Below are 26,908 nucleotides of genomic sequence, written 5' to 3' on the forward strand. Positions count from 1 at the left end.
AAACCAGTCACGCCCATGAAAATGTTTCTCTGAATTGGAACATTTTCGACCGTTGGGGTTAAATGTATGGACGAGAGGCAAGACCTTCAGAAATGTGAAGGTTGCAGTGAAGTTAGCTTTTTTTAATGCAGTGTTATGTCCTTTGTGGTGATGTCACCATTGCTACACAGAATATAAAAATGTCAAATGGATTTCCTAATCTACAGTTCGTGTGCCTTTCCAACGATCTGTCATTTGTAATGCGATTACAGTAAATTAAGTGTATAACTTACTATAAAATTGTTCTTAGATCTTTTATGTCTTAATTGTTTCTATAAATGGTTTGCTCATTAAAAAACAATTTAACAACAAATGGTATCTACTGTGGTCTGGCACTGGTATATTTATAGAATTAGACGCGTCTTCAGCAATTAAACATGAAACAGAAAATAATTTACTAAATTTGCAAGATGGAATGATGTTGTTTTGGGCTGCTGCCATTTATTTTACCCACCTGGTGGTTTTGCCATTTCTGTATGACCTCTGTTGAACTTTTTTATTCCCTAAAGTTCAGCTGAAAACAAGGAATTCAAACGAGACAAATCCAGTCAGTTCGTGGGCAAAGGTGTTGGGATTACTCACATGTTTAGTAGTAGCCCTGTGATGTGTGGCTTACTCTGATCCCAGATGTTTTTGCAAATGTGGGACAATATCTCATTTTGGAATGCGGTCCTTGAATTTTCCATTTGAAAACTCATAAAGCCAAAAGGGAACAGCATTGTTTGGCCACCAAAGATCCAGAAGATTAGCTTATACTTCAGATATGATGTGTGTTACATAGAATCCATCTACATTAAGCCCACTTTGAGAAGATATATGACACTGCAGTTTACGTTCCTGTGTATTGACTCATGGAGACTCTCTGATGCTTCGTGTTTACTGTCGTCGCTAGCTAAAGAGATAAATAGTGCCCTGTGATGCATGGTAACCCTATAAACAGAACTTTCGGAGAGTGACGTGTTGGCCTAACATCAAACCGCAGTTAAAGCCGAGCTCCAGTCTTGTTCTTCGTGCTGCCCATCAACCAGAACGGCAGTATTTGTTATAATGTCTCACTCTCCAGTGTCTCATTCAGCACATTTACTGTATAGAAAATGTGTTGCACACTCGTTTTGTATATGAACACTATTGATTCATAGACAGATAGTGTCTTGGCTCTCATATTACAAGTTGTCATAACATCGTATGTCAGTGCTGTGGCTTGAATCAGCTGTGATAAGTGCAAAGATGTTGTACATTAAAGTCATATGTCTTCCGTGACTGGTGAAAGAGTCGCTAACAGGCACTGCTCTGCTTTCTGACTCATTAATCATAGCTTGGCGAATAATGTCGATTGCTGCGACACATATGTCTTCAGGTCCGATCAGCTTCGGGTTCAGGTTGTGTGGTTTCGCAGCAGGAGAGGTTGCCGATGATCAAAGCTGACGGGGAAGTGGTAAGTTGACTGCGGTGTTTGGTCACCATCACAGGGCAACAGAATAATATGAAAACAACATTTTTATCCAGCTTGTTTGTTTCAAAGTTCACTCTCAATTTATTTCTCATTTTTCTCACACTCTCTGGGCCTGCCTGTGGAAAACAATAACGACTCGTGGTTTTTAACAGACCCAAAGAATGACATTCAGAAACCTCAGAAACTTGTGGTGTTTTGAAGAAGCCTGGGATGACAAACTGCACTTTGAAAAAGTGAGCCCAGAAAAAAGAAAAAGGGCAACAGACGTGTGCGAGTCTGCAGGAAGTCTTCCAGATGCACCGTGTCAACGAGTCGAGCTCTAATTGATTTAAGATTGCTTAATTTTGTTCTGATTAGAGAGTGATCCTGTTCAGCTCCTTTCTTCTTTTGACTTTATTTATTTGGCTTTGGCTTAGACGCAGCTGGCCTCAATGTGTCGATGGTTCGGTGCCCTCTGTGAATGTCTGGCGCTCTCGCTTCAGTTTATTTTTGTTCCGACAAGTTCTTTTTATTTCATGTGGAGATCTGAGAGGTGACTGCACAGTGGGGCAGTCATCAGAGACAGTGTGTCACAGAGCAGTCCAACATGTAAAAGACAAGGTCTGCATGGGGAAACACAAACTTGCATGCAACTTCCAATGTATGGAAGAGATGCTGTTGGTGGAATATCTGCACCAACAGATAAGACACAGAAATGCACCACAGTAAAAAAGTACTTGTACATAGTCATTTATAAGGCTGGGTTGTGAAAGTCTTTCTGGGCATCTTCCAAAGTTTAACAGTGCACATATTGCCCAGCAAAAGAGAATAAACAGACTTTGGAAGATACCTCATTGGTGAGATGAACCCATTCTCTTGCGCTTATCCTTGTCAGAGTCGCAGGGGAGCTGAAGCCTATCCCAGTGACCTGGGAACTGTCATGTTCCAGCTGTGTGCAGGCAGGGATTGGACCCAAACACAAACTCACTGAGACACGAGGAATAAACTCAAAAGCACTGCTCTGTTGCAGGAGAACGGGGAAAACAGAACTAAACCAAGCTGGGAAATGACTAACTGAACCGCGAGGAAACACAGGGAAACAGCCATGAGGGGCGACGCGACACGGAACAGAGGGAGACTCTGACATAAATACACAGGAGGTAATGAGGGAAGTGGAAGCACACAGGGAACACAGCTGAGAACAATTACACTTGACAGGACGGGGAGGACACGAAACTAGAAACGCTGACACCAAGATGTGGACTTTAAACGTAACACAGGAAGTACACAGACAGCCTGGAGAGAGAGAGGGAGAGAACATGAAGAAATACACGAAGGGGAGAGGAAAACACGGAACACAAGGAGTGGGAGCAAAGCACAATAACTCACATAGGCAACAACACAGGGGGAACATACAGGCAGAGAAGATTAAACACAGAACAGAAGGCACAGAGAAACATGAGGGGCAGGGGATCAAAACCTAGGAACCGTAGAATAAATCACAAATAAACCTGACATAATCCAAAGATCACAAAGAACTGAAAACGCTGGGTCAGGAGCAGTGTTGGTCAAGTTACCTGAAAAAAGTAATCAGATTACAGTAACGCGTTACTGTAATCTGATTACTTTTTTGCACAGTGATTCTTGTAGAGTTGATGTGGATGGCATGCCTGGGATTATTGTCATGTTTTTTGGCCCAGTTTTAGCTGGCTTCACATTAAGAATACTTTGGTATACAGAGGTTTCAGTAACGGGATTGTGCCGCTGTCCCGTTCTTCAAATCAAGGCAAAATCATCCTCATTGTGCTCGACTGTTGGTTTGAGGTGTTTTGGTTAATATGTGGTTTGCTTTTGCCTGACTGATATAGGAAGACTGATGCCAATAAATTCAAACTTTAAAAGCCAATATTCTAAATCAGAATACTGATTGATTTAGATATGCAAAACATGAACAAATTTCTCTAACGGTTATTATGTGTAGTTATTTATTTACTTGTTTACGCTTTGCCTGACTGTTCAGATGAGCAGGTTGTTACGTTTGTAGCATTCCACACGCGTTACCAAGAAGGAAGCTGCAGAGTGCCCTCTAGTGGACAAATAATGCAACTTAGGATGTTACAAGTTGAACGGTATTTCTCGCAATCTCTTCTTTACATTTTAAGACGTACATTATTAGCAGTTACATATATTGATGCTGATAGATGGCAAATAGATAATTTTAGGATCCACTATGTACCCACTGGTTTTTATATTTTTAATGCTGTCTGAATGAGAGTGTACTTTCTTTTCCCCATGACTGTATCGCAACTATGAATTACAAGCTTTACCCCCCTTACCTTTCCGTGCCTTTTTCCATTTTGTTTTTCACCCCACTTGCCTTGCTTTAAGCCTTGCCTTAATTACCTTGAGGAAGCTGGTGTGATTTCGCACCATATAAATAAAATTGAATTGAATTGCCTCCCTCAGCCTCTCAGTTGATGTGAGAAGCACATTGTCACTGTGTCCAAACAAACTTTTACACGAGTTTACAAAGCGCAATCAAACAAAACAGACGAGTGCATTTTGGAACTGGCCTTTGTTCATGCAGAAATGTTGGCAGAGATCACTTAGACTTGGACACAGCTTCAGTTCTTCTTTCTCTGTCCTCACTCCCTCCCCCTCTCCAGCCTGGAAACTAAATGAACCAGTGATATTATGACAAGCATTAAACCATGAGATTTGCTTGAAATAGTGTTAGGAAGTGCAATAAAAACAAAGCTGAGGGTTCAGCGAGGACAACGTGACTTCTGTGCTATTCTTAAACCACTTTATTTACGCATTTACTGGAAGCTCATGCATTTATAAGGCCAGGACACAATGCTTGTCTAGACTCCCATTCATGCGCCATCTACAGTAGCCTACATTTGGTAAAAATGCAGTGCAGTTAAGGTCAGTAGAATAAAAGTCTGAAGTCTAGTCGAGTCTATGGAGTTTCATTTTTCACAGTTTAAGCTTTGTGATTGCATCTTGTGGTTTAGCACGCTCAGAGAGAGGGATGTCCACCTGCCAAACTAGTCAAAACCACCTTGTGGTAGTCTTTTGCTACAGCAGGAGTCCATGAGGACATTTGATGATGTTAGTGATATGATATCACTGACATCATATGATGTCATGCACACACAAACTAAACACAAAATAACCGCTCGAGTACTATGTACTTTCTATCTGATATTTAAACACCAATGGATACATCAGAGAGCAACACGAGGTCAGGATCTTGCATGCAGACCGGAGAAGCTAGGCACCGAACCACCACCTTTCCGATTAGTCACTGACTTACTCTACAGCCACCCCAATAATACATCTTTAGAATGACCTAATTGTGTTGTTTAAGTCATTCAAGCAGTTACTACAAAGACAGAGTTCCAGTTTGCAAATGCTTTTTCGAAGCTGGAAACTATATAAATGATTTCCCACCAACACAGCGGCCCATATATTACACATATGTACTCTTTTTTATGGCCTCCCTTTAAATGAACATAATATAGGGCTCTGTAACTAGAGGAGTGTCATGTCTGGTGCATTTCTTGTTCTTGTTTTTCTGTATTCCCTGAAGAGCCTCTCTCTTTAACACCATGTGGGGGGCGACCTTAGTAAACAGTGCAAGAGACAAGAGGAAAGACCTACCTGTACCTAAGAGGAAAAACCTCTTAGCAAAATCACAGTTTCAGATGCTAGCAGACAGGCTGGTCACACTATGCTCAGAGTTTTACATTTGATACTGAACAGAAGTATATCGTTTGTGCAGAGCAGCGGGTCTCATGCTAATATACAGGAACTCACAAAGACATCCGTTCATTCAGTGGAAGGTATATGTGAAGGTCCTATGGACCTGTCTCTTGATAGTTATTGTCTGAACTCTCTTATCTGACATTAGAAATTAAGGTGCTGTGTTCATTTTACTAAAGCTGAAAGGTTCTTCTAAGTGTAAATAATTACCAGCTTTCCTTTTCGTTATGACAGACTTTCCAAAGTGTTCCTTTCTGAATTGGAGTAAATATGGCTGTTTTAAAGGTGCTGTGGCGGTTAGTACTGTTTCATCATAGCAAGAAGATCCTTGGTTCAGCTCCTGCCTGGGGCTTTTTGTGTGTGTGTAGCTTCCATGTCATGGTACTCTGGCTTTCTCCCAGAGTCCAAAGATATGGATGGGTCCGGTTAATTGGTGAGTGAAAGATAGGCAGCTTGTCCTGGGTGTACCCTGTCTCTTGCCCTTTACCAAGCAGAAGGATATGGGTGGATGGCTTATTTGCTTTGAGATGAGGTTAGCTGGTGTGCTTTGCTTGCCATTTATGTAAGCTAGGTAGAACATTATAAACTTAAATGTATTAACTCTCATCAGAGGCAAGTCTTGTTTTATTAAGCAGGACAATGCCAAACTACATTCTGCAAATATGTGTATATATATATATACATATATATATATATATATATATATATATATATATATATATATATATATATATATATTAGGGGTGCAACGATATTCGTATCGATATTGAACCGTTCGATACAGTGCTTTCGGTTCAGTACGCATATGTATCGAACAATACAAAATTTTTAATTTATTTTATCAACTTTCCTCCTGACTATGCTGTCTGTGTTGAGCGCTCAGTGAATCTGCGCTCGACAGTGCAGCAGTCGAGCGCAGATTCACTGAGCGTAGGGCAAGCTAGTGAGACAGAAGTTAAGCTCTCCTTGCAACATGGCAAATTGAACCTCCCCCACCCTCATTCAGATCTGGCGTTTGGAACTATTTTGGTTTTCATGTGACGTATGACCCTGAAGGTAAGCGCGACATGGACTAAAGTAAAGTATGTTGGATGTGCCATGCAATGCTCAATTACATGGGTGGGAACTAGTGTGTTAGCGCAGTTAGCTCGTTAACGTGTTGGCCGTCAAGCCCCACGCTCAAGGCGATCCGCGGTAGCTCGTTAACGGAGATTTGCCGTGTTGTGGCGTTAAGGTCATTTCAACGAGATTAACCTGAAAGCACTAGTGGGAACACAACGAATATGACTGCACATTTACACCGACATCATCCTCGTGCAAAGACAAGTGGAAGCAGACAAAAACAACAAGCACGCATGCTACAAACTTTACCCGAGTCATTTAGACAGCCGTTAGCACAGGATTCTCCTTATGGGGACCTGATATGTTTAATATGCTGCTGAGAATATAGCCCAGAAGAAGCGGATAGTATAGCTTTTATTTTGGAAAGAGGCATTTCTCTGTAGTAAACTCTCTTTTCCAAAGATGAGTGATTCCTCAATCAGATACAGGGCTCGCAAAATTTTTCCAGTCGGGCTACCAAAATCTATCTCTTCCCTGCCCGTCGGCCTATCGCAGGAAGGAAAAAATATATGTCAATGCTTTTGCATTCTTTCAGAAATGTAGCTGGGTAATTATGTCATTGGCATCGGTGAGCCACTGTCAATATGTGACATATTGAAATCGCGTTTGAATTTGCGCTTGTTTTTTTGCTTTCACTTTGCAATCGAGCGAACTGTGTATAGAGAGCGACAGCACTGATCTGTGAGTGATGATAATTTGTGCACCAATTCCTCTGACATCGTCTTATCAATCGTTAGCTTACTATGCAAACATGACAAGTGAAATCTCCTGCAGCTTAAACATGTGAGAGGTTGATCGCGCAGAGAATCGCTGAGCTTATGTGAGTGCCTGTGTAAAAGCAGCAGGATATATATTTTAGTTCTGCTGAGCCAAATAAGACAGGTCAGGGTGAAGAAGTGACAGCCAAAGAAAAGCTTACCACAAAACGGAGAAGTTATGACAAATCAGACTATAAGGCAAAAAGAAAGTGCAGCTTTATGGTTTCATGGACAAAAGAATTTCTGTGGCTGCAATATGATGAGCTAAATAACCAGGGCTGCACATAAGTGGTCCGCAGGTGCGCATTCGCTGTCAAAATAAAAAACACGCACAAGGGTTAGGGTTAAATTTAAAAACTGTACTTTTGAGTTAAAATATATATTTATAATTTTAATAAATGACAAATTAAAAAGGCATGAACATTTTTTTTGTATCGAAAAAATATCGAACCGTGACACCAAAGTATCGAACCGAACCGTGAATTTTGTGTATCGTTGCACCCCTAATATATATATATATATATATATATATATACCGTGCCCCTGCACGGTATGTACCACCGGCAGATAGAGGAGGTGGCTGATATCCAGAAATCCTACCAGTGGCTGGACAAAGCTGGACTGAAAGACAGCACAGAGGCACTAATCATGGCAGCACAAGAACAAGCTCTGAGCACAAGATCCATAGAGGCTGGGGTCTATCACACCAGGCAAGACCCCAGGTGCAGGCTGTGTAAAGATGCCCCAGAGACAATCCAGCACATAACAGCAGGGTGCAAGATGCTAGCAGGCAAGGCATACATGGAACGCCATAACCAAGTGGCCGGCATAGTGTACAGGAACATCTGTGCCGAGTATAACCTGGAAGTCCCGAGGTCAAAATGGGAGATGCCCCCAAGGGTGGTGGAGAATGACCGAGCTAAGATCCTGTGGGACTTCCAGATACAGACGGACAAAATGGTGGTGGCTAACCAACCGGACATAGTGGTGGTAGACAAACAGAAGAAGACGGCCGTAGTGATCGATGTAGCGGTTCCAAATGACAGCAATATCAGGAAGAAGGAACACGAGAAGCTGGAGAAATACCAAGGGCTCAGAGAAGAGCTCGAGAGGATGTGGAGGGTGAAGGTAACGGTGGTCCCCGTGGTAATCGGAGCACTAGGTGCGGTGACTCCCAAGCTAGGCGAGTGGCTCCAGCAGATCCCGGGAACAACATCGGAGATCTCTGTCCAGAAGAGCGCAGTCCTGGGAACAGCTAAGATACTGCGCAGGACCCTCAAGCTCCCAGGCCTCTGGTAGAGGACCCGAGCTTGAAGGATAAACTGCCCGCAGGGGCGTGCTGGGTGTTTTTATATATACATATATATATATATATATATATATATATATATGTATATTTAAAGCAAGGTTCACTAATAACAGTCTAATTTAGCTTACCTAAAGTCCAGACCTGTCAACCACTGAAAATATTTGACAAATTATAATTAGTGCTGTCAGCGTTAATCTCGTTAAAATGACGTTAACGCCATAACCGCATTAACAGCTTCAACGCATTAGCGCAGTTAGCTCATTAACGCGTTAGCGCCGTGCAGCCCCGCGCACGGGGCAACAGCACTGCCACTGACAGCACTAATTATAACAGAAAGAAAAGCTCCATGTTTGATCCCCTCAGTCTCCCATCGCCTCTCGTCTGTCTGTCCTTCCTTCTGCCTGTGTTTGTGTAACCTGTCTGCACTGTCTGTTACGTCAACTTCACCACCTCAGACTAAACACAATGCAAAGTCTCTTTCTCTCTCACACACACACACACACACACACACACACACACACACACACACACACACACACACACACACACACACAGGGGTGGCCCTGTTTGATCCCTCTTAAAGTCAGTCAAGGGTGTTACATGTTTCCAGTTCACTTCAGGCCCATCAACATGCCCCATTGGAAATTTACTGGCCTTTCAGCAGCACAGTCGGGCCCTATAAACACACTCGTGCACCACCAGTGTGCACTAACACACACATAGACGCAACGACACAATGCAGACACTCACACCAACACACCCCTGTCACCCCCTTTTACAGTGCCTGAAGTTTGGTTCGGCCGCCCGCTGTGCCAGGGTCGGCCCCTTAGGACAGCGTGCCTGCCCTTTCTCCCAGTCTGTGTGTGCACGTGTGCGTGTGGCCCTCGCATTCCTGACTCTGGTGTCATCCGTCTCATCAGACATTTCCCGGCACATAAACTCTCACTGACACAAGTTTATTTATGAAGTCTAATGGGCTGTTATTCCAGCACGCTGTCGTGGCCGACTTTATCTTGCTCACTTCCCTTTATGTCTCTCTCTCTCTGTATCTCTCCATTCAAACAGATGTGGATGAGTGTCTGGACAACAACGGTGGATGCCAGCAAGTGTGTGTTAACACCATGGGGAGCTATGAGTGTATGTGCACAGAGGGCTTCTTCCTCAGTGACAACCAGCATACCTGCATCCACCGCTCTGACGGTAAGACATCAGTGGAGAAAGAGTGCAGTCCACAGTGAACTCTCACCGTGGACCGCACACAAAACACTTTTTTGTTGCTGTGAGGCAACAAGTCTAATTCATATGATGGTTCATTGGTTTTGAATCTTGACTTTTGAAGCACATGGCTCAACTAGCAACATCAAATTATTTGTTCTAAGACAATAACTGTAACTGACCAGTGATGTCGTAGATTTGCAGTTTGAGCAACACTAAACGTGATAGTGCTAATATAAATGTGAATATGTGGAATAAAATTCATTGTAAAATTCCAGAATTTACATTTTCTATCACAGATAATTATGATGATGACCTTTTTTCCAATGTCATGAGCACCAAACCAAGTCTTGATAAGGAGGATAAAAATAGCTCATAATCATGATGTGAAGCTTTTCCCAGTCAGTCCAGATGGGAATATAATTTTGAGGCGTCAAAATCCAATGCAAAACTTTATGGATCTGGAAAAAGAATTGCCACATAGGCATGAAGATGTAGGCAGGCTATTGGACAAACTGTGGCAAACAAGCTCTGTGTTTAATTATTCCTCCAATTTAATTCAATTCAATTCAGTTCAGTTTTATTTATACAGCGCCAAATCACAACAACAGTCGCCTCAAGGCGCTTTATATTGTAAGGTCGACCCTACAATAATACATGCAGAGAAAAACCCAACAATCATATGACCCCCTATGAGCAAGCACTTGGTGACAGTGGGAAGGAAAAACTCCCTTTTAACAGGCAGAACCAGGCTCAGGGAGGGGCGGGGCCATCTGCTGTGATTGGTTGGGGTGAGAGAAGGAAGACAGGATAAAGACATGCTGTGGAAGAGAGACAGAGGTTAATAACAGGTATGATTCAGTGCAGAGAGGTCTGTTAATACATGTTCAGTGAGAAAGGTGACAGGAAATGCTCAATGCATGATGGGAATCCCCCAGCAGCCTACACCTATTGCAGCATAACTAAGGGAGGATTCAGGGTCACCCGATGCAGCCCTAACTATATGCTTTTGCAAAAAGGAAAGTTTGAAGCCTGATCTTAATCCAAACTGGAAGCTTCTTCTACAGAGGAGGGGCCTGAAAACTGATTCCATTCCATAAAATTATTTCTCTTGACTGTTTTCATCACTCAGTTTTGTGTTTCAGCCGAGGATTTTGACTACAACCTAGGACGGTAGACAGAACATTTTGAATTCAGTAAGACAGTCACAGAACCCCACAGCCACCCTAGCCTTTGTTGATGAAGAAAACACAACCACTGAATACACTGAATACAAATACAACCACAACAATGTATGCCACCTTGCAGGAGATCTAGATGCTGAGAATAAAGAAACCCATCTGCACATCATAAAACCTATTGTTCAGGCATTTACACACCAGATGTGTAACATCTGTGTGCATTAAAAATATTTTGAGTCAACTAAATAGCGTCACCTGAGCAGCCGTCGACACTGACCATGTAGTCTGATCATTTTTTCTGATCCTAATCAACAGATCTGAGCAAGTGCACACATGACTCAACGTGCACACCAGTACTGAATATACAAATTGTAGAATAATACAATTTTACCTGAGACAAGTAGCTAGATGCTGCTCTGTGTCTGAAGTGATTTCACTGCCTCCTCAGAGGCAAAACTCGGTAGCTAAAAAGCTGCAACAGCCCCAGTATGATCCTAAGATATGTAAGAAAGTGGCCATGATACAGCTTCAATTCCTGAAGCAAACCTTGAAATTCTCCCTGTTGCTTCCTTCTTGTGAGTTTTGGATGAACTGATTCCTTCTCGTTTGGAAACATCAGTACCAGCTCATCATGGCTTCATATTGACTTCATTTTCTTCACAGTGCTTTCTTTGAGGAGATAATTTTCACAAAAACATGTTCGGTTTGTACATGACAAGTTTATATCTTGAAAATTATGAATTTCGTGTCGCTTTCACAACATGATTAGGTTGTAACGGCCTTTGCTCTACACTGCTGTAAAACGTATTTGCTCTTTACCTGGTTACTTTTTTTGCTTATTTGTCACACTTACATGTTTCAGATCATTAAGAAATTGTAAATATTAGACAAAGATAACCAAAGGAGACAACTTTCAGTTTTTAAATAATTCTTTTATTTAAGGGAAAAATCCATCCAAGCTTACCTGGCCCTGTGTGAAAAAGTATTTGCCCCCTAAACCTAATAACTGCTTTACCACCCTTAGCAGCATCTTTAGCAATATCTTGCATTCAGTCTTTCACAGCGCTGTGGAGAAAGTTTGCCCCGTTCTTCTTTTCAGAAGCATTTTAATTCAGCCACACTGGAGGGTATTCATGTATAAGCAGAGTGTAAAATTGATTGGATTGCAGTTTTAAACAGGACCATACTCCTCCCGATCAACTACGGATGCTCCCGGTGCCAGACATCCACAATCCATCAAACACTGTGTGCAGGCTGCCGTCGAATACAAGCTGGTGGGAGGTACGCAGTTGGTTGGAGAGCGCAGTGGACTGGAAGAAACACGGTTTAACTGCGACATGTGAAAAGTTCAGTGTATCCTGGAGCAATTTTAGTTTTACAGCGGAGAGTCCTAGAAAGAGATTTCAGGAGAACCACCCTTCTCTCACCTTGGGAGTAGCAGGGAGGCCAGCGAGACGTCCTTTCTGTTCATTTGTGTGGAGAAGGCGGGCTCTTGTCTGTGCCCACAAACATGCGAGGCTTGTAACCTAGGGGCACTTTGAATGGAGAGAGACCTGTTGCAGATGAGGTAAGTGACTTATGCGCACATTCAATCCATCCGTCCATTACTTGAGCCAACACAGCGGAGGTCTGCCTTCCACTCTTGGTTTAATCTTTCTGTTTGTCCGCAAATCCGGAACTCAGGTTGGCTCCGAGAGGTGAATGGAAAACCTTCCATAACTGGGATATGAAGCGGGTTGTCGGTCTGACACAATCTCCAAAGGAATGCCATTGAGCCTGAAAACATGTTCAAGATGGAGATTAAACGTTTCAGTGGCAGGAGTTTGATAATTTAGAGAAGGAACTATGAAATGTCCTGATTTAGAGAATCTATGGAAGAAGGCCTGTGACAAGGATCCAGCTTAAACTCCCAGGATTATCTTCCCCACTGTGTGTGAGCATGCAAGAACGCTCTCTGGCTTAAGATCATCTCTATCAGGTGAAAACTCATGGGAAGGGGCATCAGGCTTTATATTCCTTGACCCTGGATGATAAGAAACGGAGCAGCTGAACAACCAAAGAGCAGAGACCAACATGCCTGAATTCTGCCTTTGGTGTTCTGCACATAAGTCAAGTTCCTATGGTTAGTCCATATTACAAAATGTTGCTCGACCCCCTCTAAGTCCTCTGAAAACACAACTTAGAAAAGTTACTGAGGGTGTGTGAAACACATAGAGACGGATCTCAGTTAACTGCTGCAGCATGCTGAATACAAAGATGTTCAGAAAGTGTCCGAGGACATCAGTTACTAGGACATGAAACATGGTGGGGGAGTGTTTCGTTAGTCCAACAAGCACCACCAGGTATTCAAAGTAGTCCAGTGGTGTGTTGAATTCCACTTGTCCCCTTCTGACTAAAGATGGAGGGGCTTGAAAGCAGAACTGTTTCCTGGCAGTGGGTATTTCTTTTCTTTCTTTCTTTCTTTTTTTTTTACAGTGATCTAAGGAAGTCCATAAATGGCCTGAGAGTCCTATCCTTTTTGTCCACAAAGAACAACCCTACGCCCACTAGAGATGAGGTGGGCCTGAATATACTTCTCATGAATATACTTCTCAATCGTCTCTCTTTGCAAAGTCAGCTGGGCAGATCCTAACAGAAGGAAAGGGGCAAATACTTTTTCACTGAAAATCACAGAATGAAAGTGAAGTGAAACCAGTACAGGAGAGCTATGTCCCTGTCAGTACTCTCTCAGGTGTTTTGGATCAAAGGCTTTTCAGTGAGCTTTTAGGACAGTCTGATAATAATGAACAGGAATTTATAAGAATTTAGCAACTCTGATGCCATTATCAATATTTCTTATTCTTATTATTTTCTCAAAATAATATGTAATGTAATATCAAAGACCATTAACTGCAGACTGTGTGGTCAAATGTTTGTGATGTTTTCCTGTCTTTGTTGTGAAGTGTTGGGGTCATTAGTCAAAAAAACAGTAATGTATGTTACACATATTAAACAGAACTCTTAAATACAGTACTTTACTTAATTGCTCCCAGGAGAAAGCCAGTTGTTGCACTATTCCTATATTATTTTTGTGTTTCTCCACAAAATGACCCAAAATGCACTGGCTTGTAATTACCACCGTCCCACACACCAACACAAATCTCTATCCTAATGAGATCCACGTGTCATCTGTCTCTTAGCTTCACTGTGATGAGCTCTGAAACCTGACTGGAACTCTTCAAATAAACTGTTTCTCAGCAGTGATGCAATAACGTAACAGCTTAAATTTGTTTTTTAGTCCTAAAACGTTTTTTGTTTTTTGTTCTTACGAGCTCTTCAGCCCGCTCAACGAAGCCTGGAAAACACACGGCGAGTTAAAGAGAGCCACGTCCACTGTACTGTACTTTAAGACACATTCGGTCAGGATTAACTGAAGAAATGCTGTGAACATTTGGGAAGTTTTCATTTTGTTTGATAACACAAACTTGTGAAGGAGAATCTTTGTATTATCATATAAATATTTAGTAAGTCGGCCATTTAATAGTTGATGTTTCTTTGCTGTTACTTGGCTGTTTGAGTCAGAATCAGTGAATGAATAACAGTTAGCACATTGTTTTAGGTCATTCCAAATGTTTAGAGCTGAGCTATTCATGCTTGTCAAGTCAAGTCAAGTTGGCTTTATTGTCACTTCACCCATATACAGTTAGTACACAGTGAAGCGAAACAACGTTCCTCCAGGACCAAGGTGCTACATGCAACATAAATTTACAACATAAATAAACAGAAAACACTAAACTAGCTAACTAAGAGGCCTAGTTAGCTGGCTAGCAGAGACAAGACAGACTGACCTAACATGAATTACAACATAAATTAACAAAAACTATCTAACTATCTAAGGAAGACTTTTTTTTTTCATGTTAACAGACAGCAGACAACAAAGTGCACGTGCAAATGTGCACGTAAATGGTGCTCAGTAGTCGATGTAGTCGATTTTGATGTAGAGTAGAATTTAATGTGGAGCATTAGAGGGAAATGGGAGACAGAGTGTCCAATATGATGTCTTTTTGCAATTCTTTTTGATTTTCCTTCCCAGTTCTTAAGTCCATCACAAAAATAAAATAAAAAACATGCAAAAAAAAATTATGTAAAGACCACAGAAGACTAAATTTGTGTGCATAGTCAGCAGCACGCACACAAATGAGACTGTGTAGGTTAATTTGGCACTTTTTACAAACATTAGAAAGCATACTATGTGCTGATTGTGCAAGAGACCATTTTTTTTAGTTCAATAAACACTTGTTGCAATATCACAGAGCAGAAATTGTGCACATTTTCATGCATAACAGACTGCACTTATGATTAAGTAGATTAGACATACCCTCATCAGATCTGACAAATTAATCTGTGCTACTCTTGGTAGATTGGCTAAAGTACTATACTATGTACTGTCAGTAAGACCTGCAGCTGTTTAAAGACAACTGGCATTATTATATCCTTATCTTTGTCCACTTCTATGCTGCTCTTTGCACTTAGGAGCATAAACAGTAACTCAGTTTGGTGTTCAAGACAGCTGCTGAGCTGCGACCTGCACAGTGTCTGTTTATGAACACAAAATGCTGCTGCATGAAGAGGCAGATGAAACCGTGGTCTCGTACGATGTTACATCTCTCTTCACTTGCATCCCAGTCACAGAAGCGTTGGTAGTTTGTAAGAGATCACAGGATGACCCCAACCTCAGCAACAGGACCGCTCTCAGCATCGACCAAGTCTGTTTGAACTGTGTCTTCATTCCACCTACTTCACATACAAGGGTCAGTTCTACAGGCAGAAACATGGGTGTGCCATGGGCTCCCAGTTTCACCCATCGTGGCCAATTTGTACATGGAAGAAGTGGAAAAGAGGGCTTTGCTATCCTACCCTGAAACACCACCACTGGTTCAGGTATGTGGATGACACCTGGGTGAAAATCAAATCTCAGGTCGTTCCACATTTCACGGATCACAGTAACCTGGTGGACCGACACATCAAATTCACCAGGGAGGATATGAAAAGTGGCAGGTTAGCCTTCTTAGACTGTGAGATTTCCATCAGTAATGGGGGACATCTAAAAGCTGACGTGTACCGGAAACCTACGCATATGGGTCAGTATTTAAGGTTTGACTCTCATCATCCACTGGAGCACAAACTGGGCGTCATCAGGACGCTACAACACAGAGCGAACACCATCCCCACGGACACAGCAGCCAGGGAGGCAGAAGAACATCAAGAAGGCCCTGAGTAAATGTGGTTATCCCAGCCGGACTTTTGTCAAAGCTGATTAAGGAACTGACCCCCCCAGCCCTTTGTTCCTTCAGTGGGCTGGTTTCAGTCATTATGCAAATGTCCTGTTTATACGATTGAAACCTGCAGTCAGCTGAGACTGAAGACGTCACCTGGATGAGTGACGAAACGTTTCTCCCACAAAACGCTACGTCCAGATGAACAGAATCAACAGTTTCTGAGTCACATTTCTTTACGTTGTCCTTCCAAGGAGTCAGACTTCCTTATCATTTTTAAAATGGTCTGATCAATCAGATTGACGACCTGTCTAGAGTGCACCTGCCTCTCACGCTATGACAGCTACTATAAGTTAAAGAAAATGGATGGATGGGCAGTATTTCATCAGGCTTTCTGAAGCTCTTTCATAGTTTTTCCTCAAATACAAACTAAGCAAGCTTCCAGAATGGTTTGATGCCTAAAGGACTTTAGTGAACTTGAAGTTCTGTAAGTAGACTGTAACAACAATTCACTACGATGTAGGCACTCACAGAGCTCCTTTATGAGTTACTTTTGGCTAACAAGCCAAAATAAGTTAATGCTGAGACATATAAAAAAGAAAATGAATTTGGTTTGTGTTCGCATGTTTGACTTGCTTTATTTTTTCAGTTAGTTAAATTTTACAGTGTTCAGTTTTCATGGTTCTTGTCCAAGTGTAACCAATAATGGCTTAAGGTGGTAGCACATTCTCACTTTATCATTCTTCCTCCCCCTGCTTGCTACAAGATCCTGCCCCTGACCAAGCTATACATGGAAACCGCATTTGTATAATTCCTATCACTGCTGCAGATTATAAGGAAATATTTTATGGATTAAAGGCACAAAATCACAGCAACAACTGCCTCAAAGTGACTATAAGAGAAAGCCCCAACAATTAGCTGCTTAACAAAAAGTGAGGTTTGTATCTGTGGCACATTCTCTCTGTCTGCTCCTCCTGTTTGCAGGACAAGAGACCCCAAAACAAAACAAAACAACTAGTTGAAAAATACGTGAAAAACTGAAAGGTGCATTTTGTTGTGTTCAATATTGTAAACTTATTGTGAAAAGTAACAAGCACAATGATTTAGTAGAATCTGTAGTACTGGCCCTGTATTTACTTGGTGTTGGATTGATACCAAAGTTTGCAGCATCGCAGGGCATTAGTCATTTTGTCTTTGGTAAAGTGCAATGGTTAACATCCCAGAGAACACCTCAGGCTGTAAGTGCAACAAATATCAGTCATTTAGCAAGATGCTATCCTGATGTTTGCTGCTATTACAGTTATATTTGTACATTTGAAATTACTTTTTAAATAGTAAATATTCTGAATTAATTATTTACATCCTCACTGTGAACACATCACAGAGATAAGACAGAAAAGAGGAAGTCTTGTGAGAGGTCATCATAATACTGATCAAATACAGGGAGTGCAGAATTATTAGGCAAATGAGTATTTTGTCCACATCATCCTCTTCATGCATGTTGTCTTACTCCAAGCTGTATAGGCTCGAAAGCCTACTACCAATTAAGCATATTAGGTGATGTGCATCTCTGTAATGAGAAGGGGTGTGGTCTAATGACATCAACACCCTATATCAGGTGTGCATAATTATTAGGCAACGTCCTTTCCTTTGGCAAAATGGGTCAAAAGAAGGACTTGACAGGCTCAGAAAAGTCAAAAATAGTGAGATATCTTGCAGAGGGATGCAGCAGTCTCAAAATTGCAAAGCTTCTGAAGCGTGATCATCGAACAATCAAGCGTTTCATTCAAAATAGTCAACAGGGTCGCAAGAAGCGTGTGGAAAAACCAAGGCGCAAAATAACTGCCCATGAACTGAGAGAAGTCAAGTGTGCAGCTGCCAAGATGCCACTTGCCACCAGTTTGGCCATATTTCAGAGCTGCAACATCACTGGAGTGCCCAAAAGCACAAGGTGTGCAATACTCAGAGACATGGCCAAGGTAAGAAAGGCTGAAAGACGACCACCACTGAACAAGACACACAAGCTGAAACGTCAAGACTGGGCCAAGAAATATCTCAAGACTGGTTTTTCTAAGGTTTTATGGACTGATGAAATGAGAGTGAGTCTTGATGGGCCAGATGGATGGGCCCGTGGCTGGATTGGTAAAGGGCAGAGAGCTCCAGTCCGACTCAGACGCCAGCAAGGTGGAGGTGGAGTACTGGTTTGGGCTGGTATCATCAAAGATGAGCTTGTGGGGCCTTTTCGGGTTGAGGATGGAGTCAAGCTCAACTCCCAGTCCTACTGCCAGTTTCTGGAAGACACCTTCTTCAAGCAGTGGTACAGGAAGAAGTCTGCATCCTTCAAGAAAAACATGATTTTCATGCAGGACAATGCTCCATCACACGCGTCCAAGTACTCCACAGCGTGGCTGGCAAGAAAGGGTATAAAAGAAGAAAAACTAATGACATGGCCTCCTTGTTCACCTGATCTGAACCCCATTGAGAACCTGTGGTCCATCATCAAATGTGAGATTTACAAGGAGGGAAAACAGTACACCTCTCTGAACAGTGTCTGGGAGGCTGTGGTTGCTGCTGCACGCAATGTTGATGGTGAACAGATCAAAACACTGACAGAATCCATGGATGGCAGGCTTTTGAGTGTCCTTGCAAAGAAAGGTGGCTATATTGGTCGCTGATTTGTTTTTGTTTTGTTTTTGAATGTCAGAAATGTATATTTGTGAATGTGGAGATGTTATATTGGTGTCACTGGTAAAAATAAATAATTGAAATGGGTATATATTTGTTTTTTGTTAAGTTGCCTAATAATTATGCACAGTAATAGTCACCTGCACACACAGATATCCCCCTAAAATAGCTCAAACTAAAAACAAACTAAAAACTACTTCCAAAAACATTCAGCTTTGATATTAATGAGTTTTTTGGGTTCATTGAGAACATGGTTGTTGTTCAATAATAACATTATTCCTCAAAAATACAACTTGCCTAATAATTCTGCACTCCCTGTATAGTAAGAGCATGTGAGCTGAAAGCAAGGCCAGGCTGCAGGACACGAAACATCAACTCAGTCAGCAATAATATGCAGTAACCTCTTTCACATTTTTAAGGCACTAGTATGCTGTTCCAGATTGTTCTTCCCCACTTTTACCCATTCCTGTTTACAGCCCTACCATTTTCTGTTGTCCATCCATCCATCCATCACATCCATTCATCCATCCATCCATCCATCCATCCATCCATCCATCCATCACATCCATTCATCCATCCATCCATCCATCCATCCATCCATCCCTCCCTCCCTCCCTCTTCCGCTTATCCTTTTCAGGGTTGCAGATGGACTGGAGCCTATCCCAGATGTCGTAGGGTGAGAGGCAGGGTACAGCATGGACAGGTGGCCAATCCGTCGCAGGGCTAACACATAGACACGGACAACCATTCGCACCAGTTTTTTTTTCTATTGTAACTAAAGTAATTTAAAGTAACGTAATGTAAAGTTATTTTAGACGTTGTAGATTATAGATGACTTTCACACTTAGGCGAGATATGGATCGCGTGACATTTGATGCCAGCTGTGGTTCTTTAAATCCTTTGAAACTATCCTGCTGTTGTAACCCATTCAATCTGTCACATTTAATATCCACTCAATGTGTGGTGGCAAGGACCACTGAAGGACCAGTGATCCTGACACGGACAGGGGTTGCTTTCTCTTCTCGTTCTATAAATGCAATAAATGGGCCTATGAATGAGCACAGTGTTGCAATCAGGTTCAAAGACACATGAGAAGACAGTCATCTGTCTTCTATTCAGTGACACATAAAGGGGACACTGGGGCAAAGTGCTGAAGGGTGAGTTAGAGGAGAGAAAAGTGAGGTAAAAGGAAAAGGCAGAGATAGACTGGCCTCTCTGTGCTGTCCCTCTCTAGCCTGAGTGGTCACAGTGTTGGTGTGGTCAGGGTGAAGGCACGTAGGAGCTAGTATCAGGATGTTAGAGGATTCTCTGTTGAGATGTTCGGAGAGAGATCCACAAATAGATGTGTGTTTGCTCACTGGAAACACCATAAAATGCCTGTCTTTTTGCTCTCTCCACATCTTACAAAAGGGGAAGCAGATTCAGGTGACAGCTAGGGACACTTCCTCTTCTTCATTTCTGTGTAATGTAGCCGACGAAGTTTGGTCAACTATCCACAGCGCAGATTATCATGTATTTGAAAAACTGAATGATCCATTTCATTTAATCCATTCATTTATGTTAACACTAAATTTGTTTTTCATCGATGCTTTTAGGAATCCACCTTAACAGAGAAACAGCACCTTCTCAGTCTCAGTACTTCTGGTCTTCCTGTCTGTCCACCCCGTCCTCTGTGCTGTGTACTTTTTAGATTGTGTAATCCCTGCTGCTGTCAGGGGGATCTTCATGGTAAACAACCAGTGAAGATGCTTGTGGTATATTTCTGCTGCCCTGCTCTTGCTGGCTGTCTCAAGCCTTTAACCGCCACTGCACCGCCCCATCCAGAGCTCCTCAATCAAGAGCTTGTCTCCTGAACCTCTCACTGGACAGGAATAGCAGCAGCATCCCAATATCCCACAGGAATCTCCCTGCACATTTCCAAGCCCACCTTCCCTAATCCTGTATCTTCTCCTTCTTCCTGTTCTTTATGTAATCTGTACAAGTTCTGCAGATTACACAAAGAACGCAGCTTTTTATATCTCATACTGATGCTGTGATGACCCAGATTTCATTTTCTGCTTCACTATATGTCAGAAGATGCTGAACAGCATTTATTTCAGAGCATTAATGAAGAATTCTGCATCTTAAAAAAATCGTACATAATGTACATAAAAGACAATGTCCTGCTTGGGCCGTTTGTCCCACTTAAGATGTCCAACAGTTCCACCAAAGAGACATTCTTCTTCTAAGCTTCTCACATGGTTTCAGTTGAATAACTAATAACTAAATTATATAGTATTTGTAAAATAATATTTTATAAATCAGTGATTGACAGTCCTCAAATGAAAACAGATTCATGGAGCAGAACTTTCCTTTTCCTTCTTTTCCTTTCCCGTTAGTCATCTAATAGCCTCTTAGCTATGTGGTGACTCTTTGGAGCGTCTCCAACCACTAGTTTGCAGAAAATTAACTATTTCTAAAGTAGGTCAAACTATTTAAAAGCAACTGAGCCCCCCAAAAACTGTACTCTGTAACTAGATAGATAAAAATGTAACTTTATGTGGTGCAATATAGAATTTCTTTAAGCTCTGGTATTTTCAGGATATTATGTTGGTGATCATTTGTAGTTCACCTGACGGTAAATGCTGAGTCAGATTATCTGCCTCATAATGTATTTATGGAAACATATTATATGGGTTTGTGATTTGTTTAAAGATTTGTGAAGACCAGTAGAAATGAACAGTTCCTGCACTTCACAACGATCTACACTGTATGACCAGCGTGAGTATGAGCAGCAATTTTTCACACCAGACAGAGTGAGAATCTCCAACCTTCCATTTATTTCACAAAGTCTTCAAAGAGTTGATCACAGTGCAGAAACAGCACTATTGGAGGTTCTTATGGTCTCTGACAGTGGACTCATCTCAGACCTCCGTGCAGCATTTGATGCTGCTGAACACAACGTTTTACTGCAGAGATTCGAACATACTGTAGGTATTAAAAGTTTGAATCATTTCTAACAGACTCTAGAGACAAACGATTAGACATACAACTGTTTGGTGTTTGTAAAAGCAGAGGAGTCTGTGTGAGAGAAGGAGAGACGCTGTGTGTTAGGTTGTTGCTTTGCATGTGGTAAGTGTCAGCTCGCGGCTCATTTCTTTCTTCCTGACACTCGGCTGGGGGATAATAAAGCCTAGCAACAATTGTTTGTTCCATTATGGTGTGTTTTCCACTCTGTTGTGCTTCATAGCTCTGTCTGAAGCACATCCAGACGAGAACCAAACTCTGGCCTGCGAGCTCCCAATTTTGATTTGGGAAGTAGCCCTCCCAGCAAATGTTCCCGATCTGTCATGACGTGAGAAAGCTATGACAGCATGAGTCAGGTATGGCTCAAAGGCCCAACGGTGACATGCGTGTTGAACAGAGAGGCTATTTTCCATTTTGGGGATTTCGAAAATGGGAGATCTGGATTGTCAACTGGGGCTTTGGGTTACCTGCTGACTTCAGGCTAAAGCTTGTGCCATCAGTTATTTAGCCATCATTTAATTAAACCAGTGAAAGTTTCACGTTACTGTCTGTGACCCTGACTTTTTATGATTTGCAGCAGCAGTGCAGAGGTTGATTAGTTGCAGTGTAGTATTACAGAATAAATTGATGCTTCTGAGCTGACTGAGGTCTTCTCTTTGTCTGATTTATTTATTGTGCCTTTTGGACAATGTGGCCTCAGCCAAACACAGTGAAAACAATATGCTTGTAAATTCTTCTCGGAGCTCAACACCAAAATTCCTGGCAAAGTTGGACTTGGCAGTAGGTTGGGAATTTTAAACACCATTTCATGCGGACGCCATGGTCGGCTGAATCTCTGTGAACTGTGGAACCCAAGGACTTGAGGATTTTTAATATTGGGTAAGAAAAATACGCTGCTAGAAAGAAAGAATCACAATGCTGATTGTTAGTTATCAAGATACATTTTAACGATTCTGCGTCTGAGTGTTTCCATGAAGTCAGTTTTCAGCCTCACAGTTGTGCGCGAGCTGTCCTGTGTGTTTTACAGACTGAACCAGCAGAGACCAGTTTTGGAAACCCCTGCAATCTTATGAACTTTAGATAAGATTCGATTAGATAGAACTTTCTTAATCCCTCGGGTGGTTTCCTCTGGGAAATTCAGTAACAGTGGTATAAGTACAGCTGAGTGCGCAAAGCACCGCCGATCTGCAACCATGTTAAATCCACCTGCTTAATATTGTTAGTTTGTGGTTAGTTTGTGGTTAGTTTGTGGTTAGTTTGTGGTTAGTTTGTGGTTACCCTAAACACCTTTGATGCCTCAGTGCATGTGTTTTCCTACAGGTCTCTTCTTTGGTAGACACTGGTCATTGCGTACTAGGTTAACCCCACAATATCTTCAACAAGCCAGTGTTGGGATTGTTGGTAATGTATTACCCATTACATTTCTTAGAAGTAATCTGCTACATTACTCATTAGATTACTTTCTCATGACTCTGTAAAGTGACCTGAAATGCAGTGTCACCTAATTACCAGTTAACAATATAAACCTACAGTCTCACACATCAACACAAATCCCCAATAAAGATGATGAGGACCTTTCTTTCAGTTTTTTAGGTATGGACACTAGGAATGGGAATTGATATGAATTAAGCAATTCTGATTCCATTATCGAGTCACTTATCAGTTCCATTCGGACTCTAAGCAGAATATCAAACACATTATATTAATGCAAATTAATTGTGTGATGTGTGGTCAAGTGTTTGTGTGTTGGAGGCATTTCCCCTCTTTGTTTTGATCAGTGTTGGGGTTGTTACTCAAAAAATGTTTTACACATATTACACACAACTCTTCTTAATAAGAAGGGAGGATGGTACTTGATTACTCCGAGGGGAAAGTAATTTTTTATACTTCTCGTTGTATTACTTTCTCGTTTCTCTGTAAAATGGCCTGAAATGCACTGTCTCCTAATTATGAGTTAACAATATAAACCCTATAGGGTCCAGTCTCACACACCAACACAACTTCCTGTCCTAATGACAACAGACGTGTGATCTTAGTATTTACGTATGACTACAAAGCCCACCTTTGTAAAGGAAGCGAGGACATGTTTGTAAGTGTAATGCAACTAAATTTACAGTATCATGTTACATTAATGGTTTGTATTTACTGCAGCGTCCTTTGTTTGCTGATGCTTTTTACCCCCCACGTGTGAACGGCTGATGGGGTGTTGTCATCACCCTGCAGGTGAGCAGCCAAGATTGTGAATGTGATAACTCGAGAACAAAGCCTCATAGAAGGAAATCGATAGCAAAGGCATCTACTCAAAATCTCAGGCAACTTCGAATTTCAGTGATCTTGAACTCAAGTTTTCAGAAAATCTTGTGAATGGAATAACTCAAGTCAGATGTCACACAGGTGTACCTGCTTCTGGCCGCCAGCAGTATTTTTAGCATTTTGAGTGTAAGCTGACGTTTCTGTAGTGTGGTTACATCGATAACCAGATGGCAAAAAGGACAGCCCTTTGCCAGTCAGAGCAAGCACTTGGCAATGGTGGACAGGAAAACTCCCCTTTAACAGGACAAGATCTTCGGCAGAACCAAGCAAGGACGGGGTTAATGCAGAAGAGCATAGAGAGACCATGAAAAACAAAAAGGACAAAATAGGCAAATGTTAGATATCTTTGGTTAATCAGTAAATAAAATGATTATTAAAATGATTTTTTCCTTCTTATTCCTGTCATCAATTCACACTTTTAGGCACAAGTAACTTTTTCAAATGCAGGATTTTAAACAGCTCGACAAAGACAAACAAAATGTTTCTGTGTGGTTTGGTACATAATCTGTCTTTCTAGCTAAAGATGGACAGGCTGCATTTTAGAAACAATGTATGACGAGGAGGACAGGTGATTGTGACGATTCTGGATGGGTGTCTGCAGTCATTGCTATATTAGGACCTGATAGTAGCAGATGGCACCCAAAGACTTTTGGATTGTAAGTTGTGTAATGTTGGTGTCAAACATCTAAGAGATTTGTCTGAAAAAAAAGTTCATTTAGATAATGGTTCAAAATTACTGGTCCAATGGGACTGATGAGTCAGAGGAGATGATTCTAGAAGGACTTTGGTTGGACTCATCTATTTGAATTTATATGGGTTTGAAAGTAGTCATAATATCTATGTAACATGTGCTTATATATTGTAGAATATAGCTGGCTACATCAACAAAGAGCAGTAAAGCTCAGAGCCAGTAGCAGCACGGGTCAGTGGACCACAGTCTGTCCACCATGAAAGCAAATAAATTGAAGCTCACAGTAGAAATTCTTATGTGACTTTTTTGTAAGTGAGTCATTTCTCGTGGTGCATTGCTCCACTGGAACTTAGCGTCCCCCCACCTGTAGATCCTGCTTTAAGCCCAGGATACAAATACATGGAGTTAGGACACGAAGTCCTCAAGCACCCCGAGCCTATAGCAGCATAACTAACTAATCGAGTTGGGAATTATTTGAAATAATGAGATAATCCACACAATATATATATATATATGCACATATTGTACCGTGTCAAGAGAGAGAAGGAAAGAGAGCAGTGGGAGCAGGCTGTGGGGGAGGTGTGTATGTTTGGGTAGAAAAAGAGAAAAATAAACAGTGAGAAAAACATAGTGGATTGGAGCAGTGCTGTTTATTTGGAGCTGTGCGAGGAGAGGAAGCAGACTGAGGCTAAGGTTGTTGCACAACAGTCACACACACACACACACACACACACACACACACACACACACACACACACACACACACACACACACAGTGACTCGCACACATACACATCCTCTTCATGACAGAGGAATTCTCAGTTTAAACAAACCATAGCAGGAAATTGGAGGTACAGAGAGCTTTTAAATGACAGGCTTGGGCCACGTGGGAACCTTAAGTACAGGGAACTCTGTGTACCTGGCTGCTATCATCATAGCATCAATTGAAAGCTAAGCTAACCGAAAGCTAGAAATAATGCCATTAAGGTTCATATCGACAGCTTCACTGTAAATGATTGTTAGTTTGACAATTAGGAACCTGATACTTGTTTTTATAGTGTTTAATGTGTTGATGCAAAAGCCCCTAAAATAGAATCAACGACTGCAGTGACTCAACTGAGAGTGAAAAAAGGGCAGATTGATATATTTAAGCTTACATTCAGTGTCCTTGTGAAATGTTCCTAAAAGGACACTGAATAATTATTTTTATGTTATGAAAAGTGTGAGAATAAGCTACTGGATACTTTCCAGCAGTCTAAAGTACAATAATGGACTATGGGTCAGGCTTGCTGTTGAGGGCAGCATTTATTCTGTATTGTATTTTGTATAGTTGATAATGCTCTTAAGCACCACTTGTACACTTTCACCTCTGTATACAAGCTTTATAATGGCTTTATCACGCCTACAAGCATCAACAATGAGCTCAGACTGACCGCAGTGTCGATTATCTGAGGTGGCAAAAATACACACATTCAAGTACATACCCTGAATTACTAATTCAACTTCTTTCCTCAAATAAAAGTGAAAAAGTACAGCCTCTGAAATGTATTCAAAAAAGGAACGATGTATGCAAAGCCAACTGCACCTCATGCTATATTAATCTAATAATAATATAATAACATATATGAACATATAATATTTTTTTTACTTCCCCTCCAAACCTAACAGAAGAATGAGTGCCATCAGTGGGACTCCTGAGATAGTCTGAGTGGGTAAAAGGATCCCAACATGTGCTGCTGTTGCTTTGAGGTTTACTGCTCTTTGTGGATTTACGCCACTGAATACAACTACATGCAGCCAACGCCTGTAAAAAGGTCAAAAGTTGTCAGAAAAATGAATATTCAAAATCAGTACAGGTACCTCAAATTTTTACTGAAGTACAGTAACAAAGTATTTCTACTTTGTTACTTTCCACACATGAAAAGATTTGAGGTTTCTTACTACCTACCTACAGTACTACCAGAAATGTTGCAAACTCTGCAGCTATGAAAGGATTTCATGCATTTCTCTGCTGTCCATAAAGATAAGGCTGAGTGTATGAATGCTTGCTCCTTGTCACGGTTTAGTGGCATATTTGATAAAGCTGAACCATCTTGTTTTGTGTGTTTTCCCTGCACGACGAGCCAAACTGCAG

General features: G+C 41.5%; 1 protein-coding gene across 2 annotated transcripts in view; it reads left to right on the forward strand.

The window, feature by feature from the left end:
- Positions 1-26,908, forward strand: part of scube1 (signal peptide, CUB domain, EGF-like 1) — a 119,568-nt gene that overhangs the window by 27,999 nt on the left and 64,661 nt on the right. For both annotated transcript variants that reach the window (XM_086268895.1, XM_086268896.1), the window contains exon 4: positions 9,494-9,628. In XM_086268895.1, coding sequence (XP_086125021.1) covers positions 9,494-9,628 — 135 coding nt within the window. The remainder of the gene's footprint in view (positions 1-9,493; positions 9,629-26,908) is intronic.

This window comes from Aulonocara sp. 'chitande type north' Nkhata Bay, linkage group LG17, assembly GCF_057382095.1.
Source record: "Aulonocara sp. 'chitande type north' Nkhata Bay isolate Kocher_YH1m ecotype deep benthic linkage group LG17, A_spYH_male_GT1.1, whole genome shotgun sequence".
Classification (NCBI taxonomy): domain Eukaryota; kingdom Metazoa; phylum Chordata; class Actinopteri; order Cichliformes; family Cichlidae; genus Aulonocara; species Aulonocara sp. 'chitande type north' Nkhata Bay.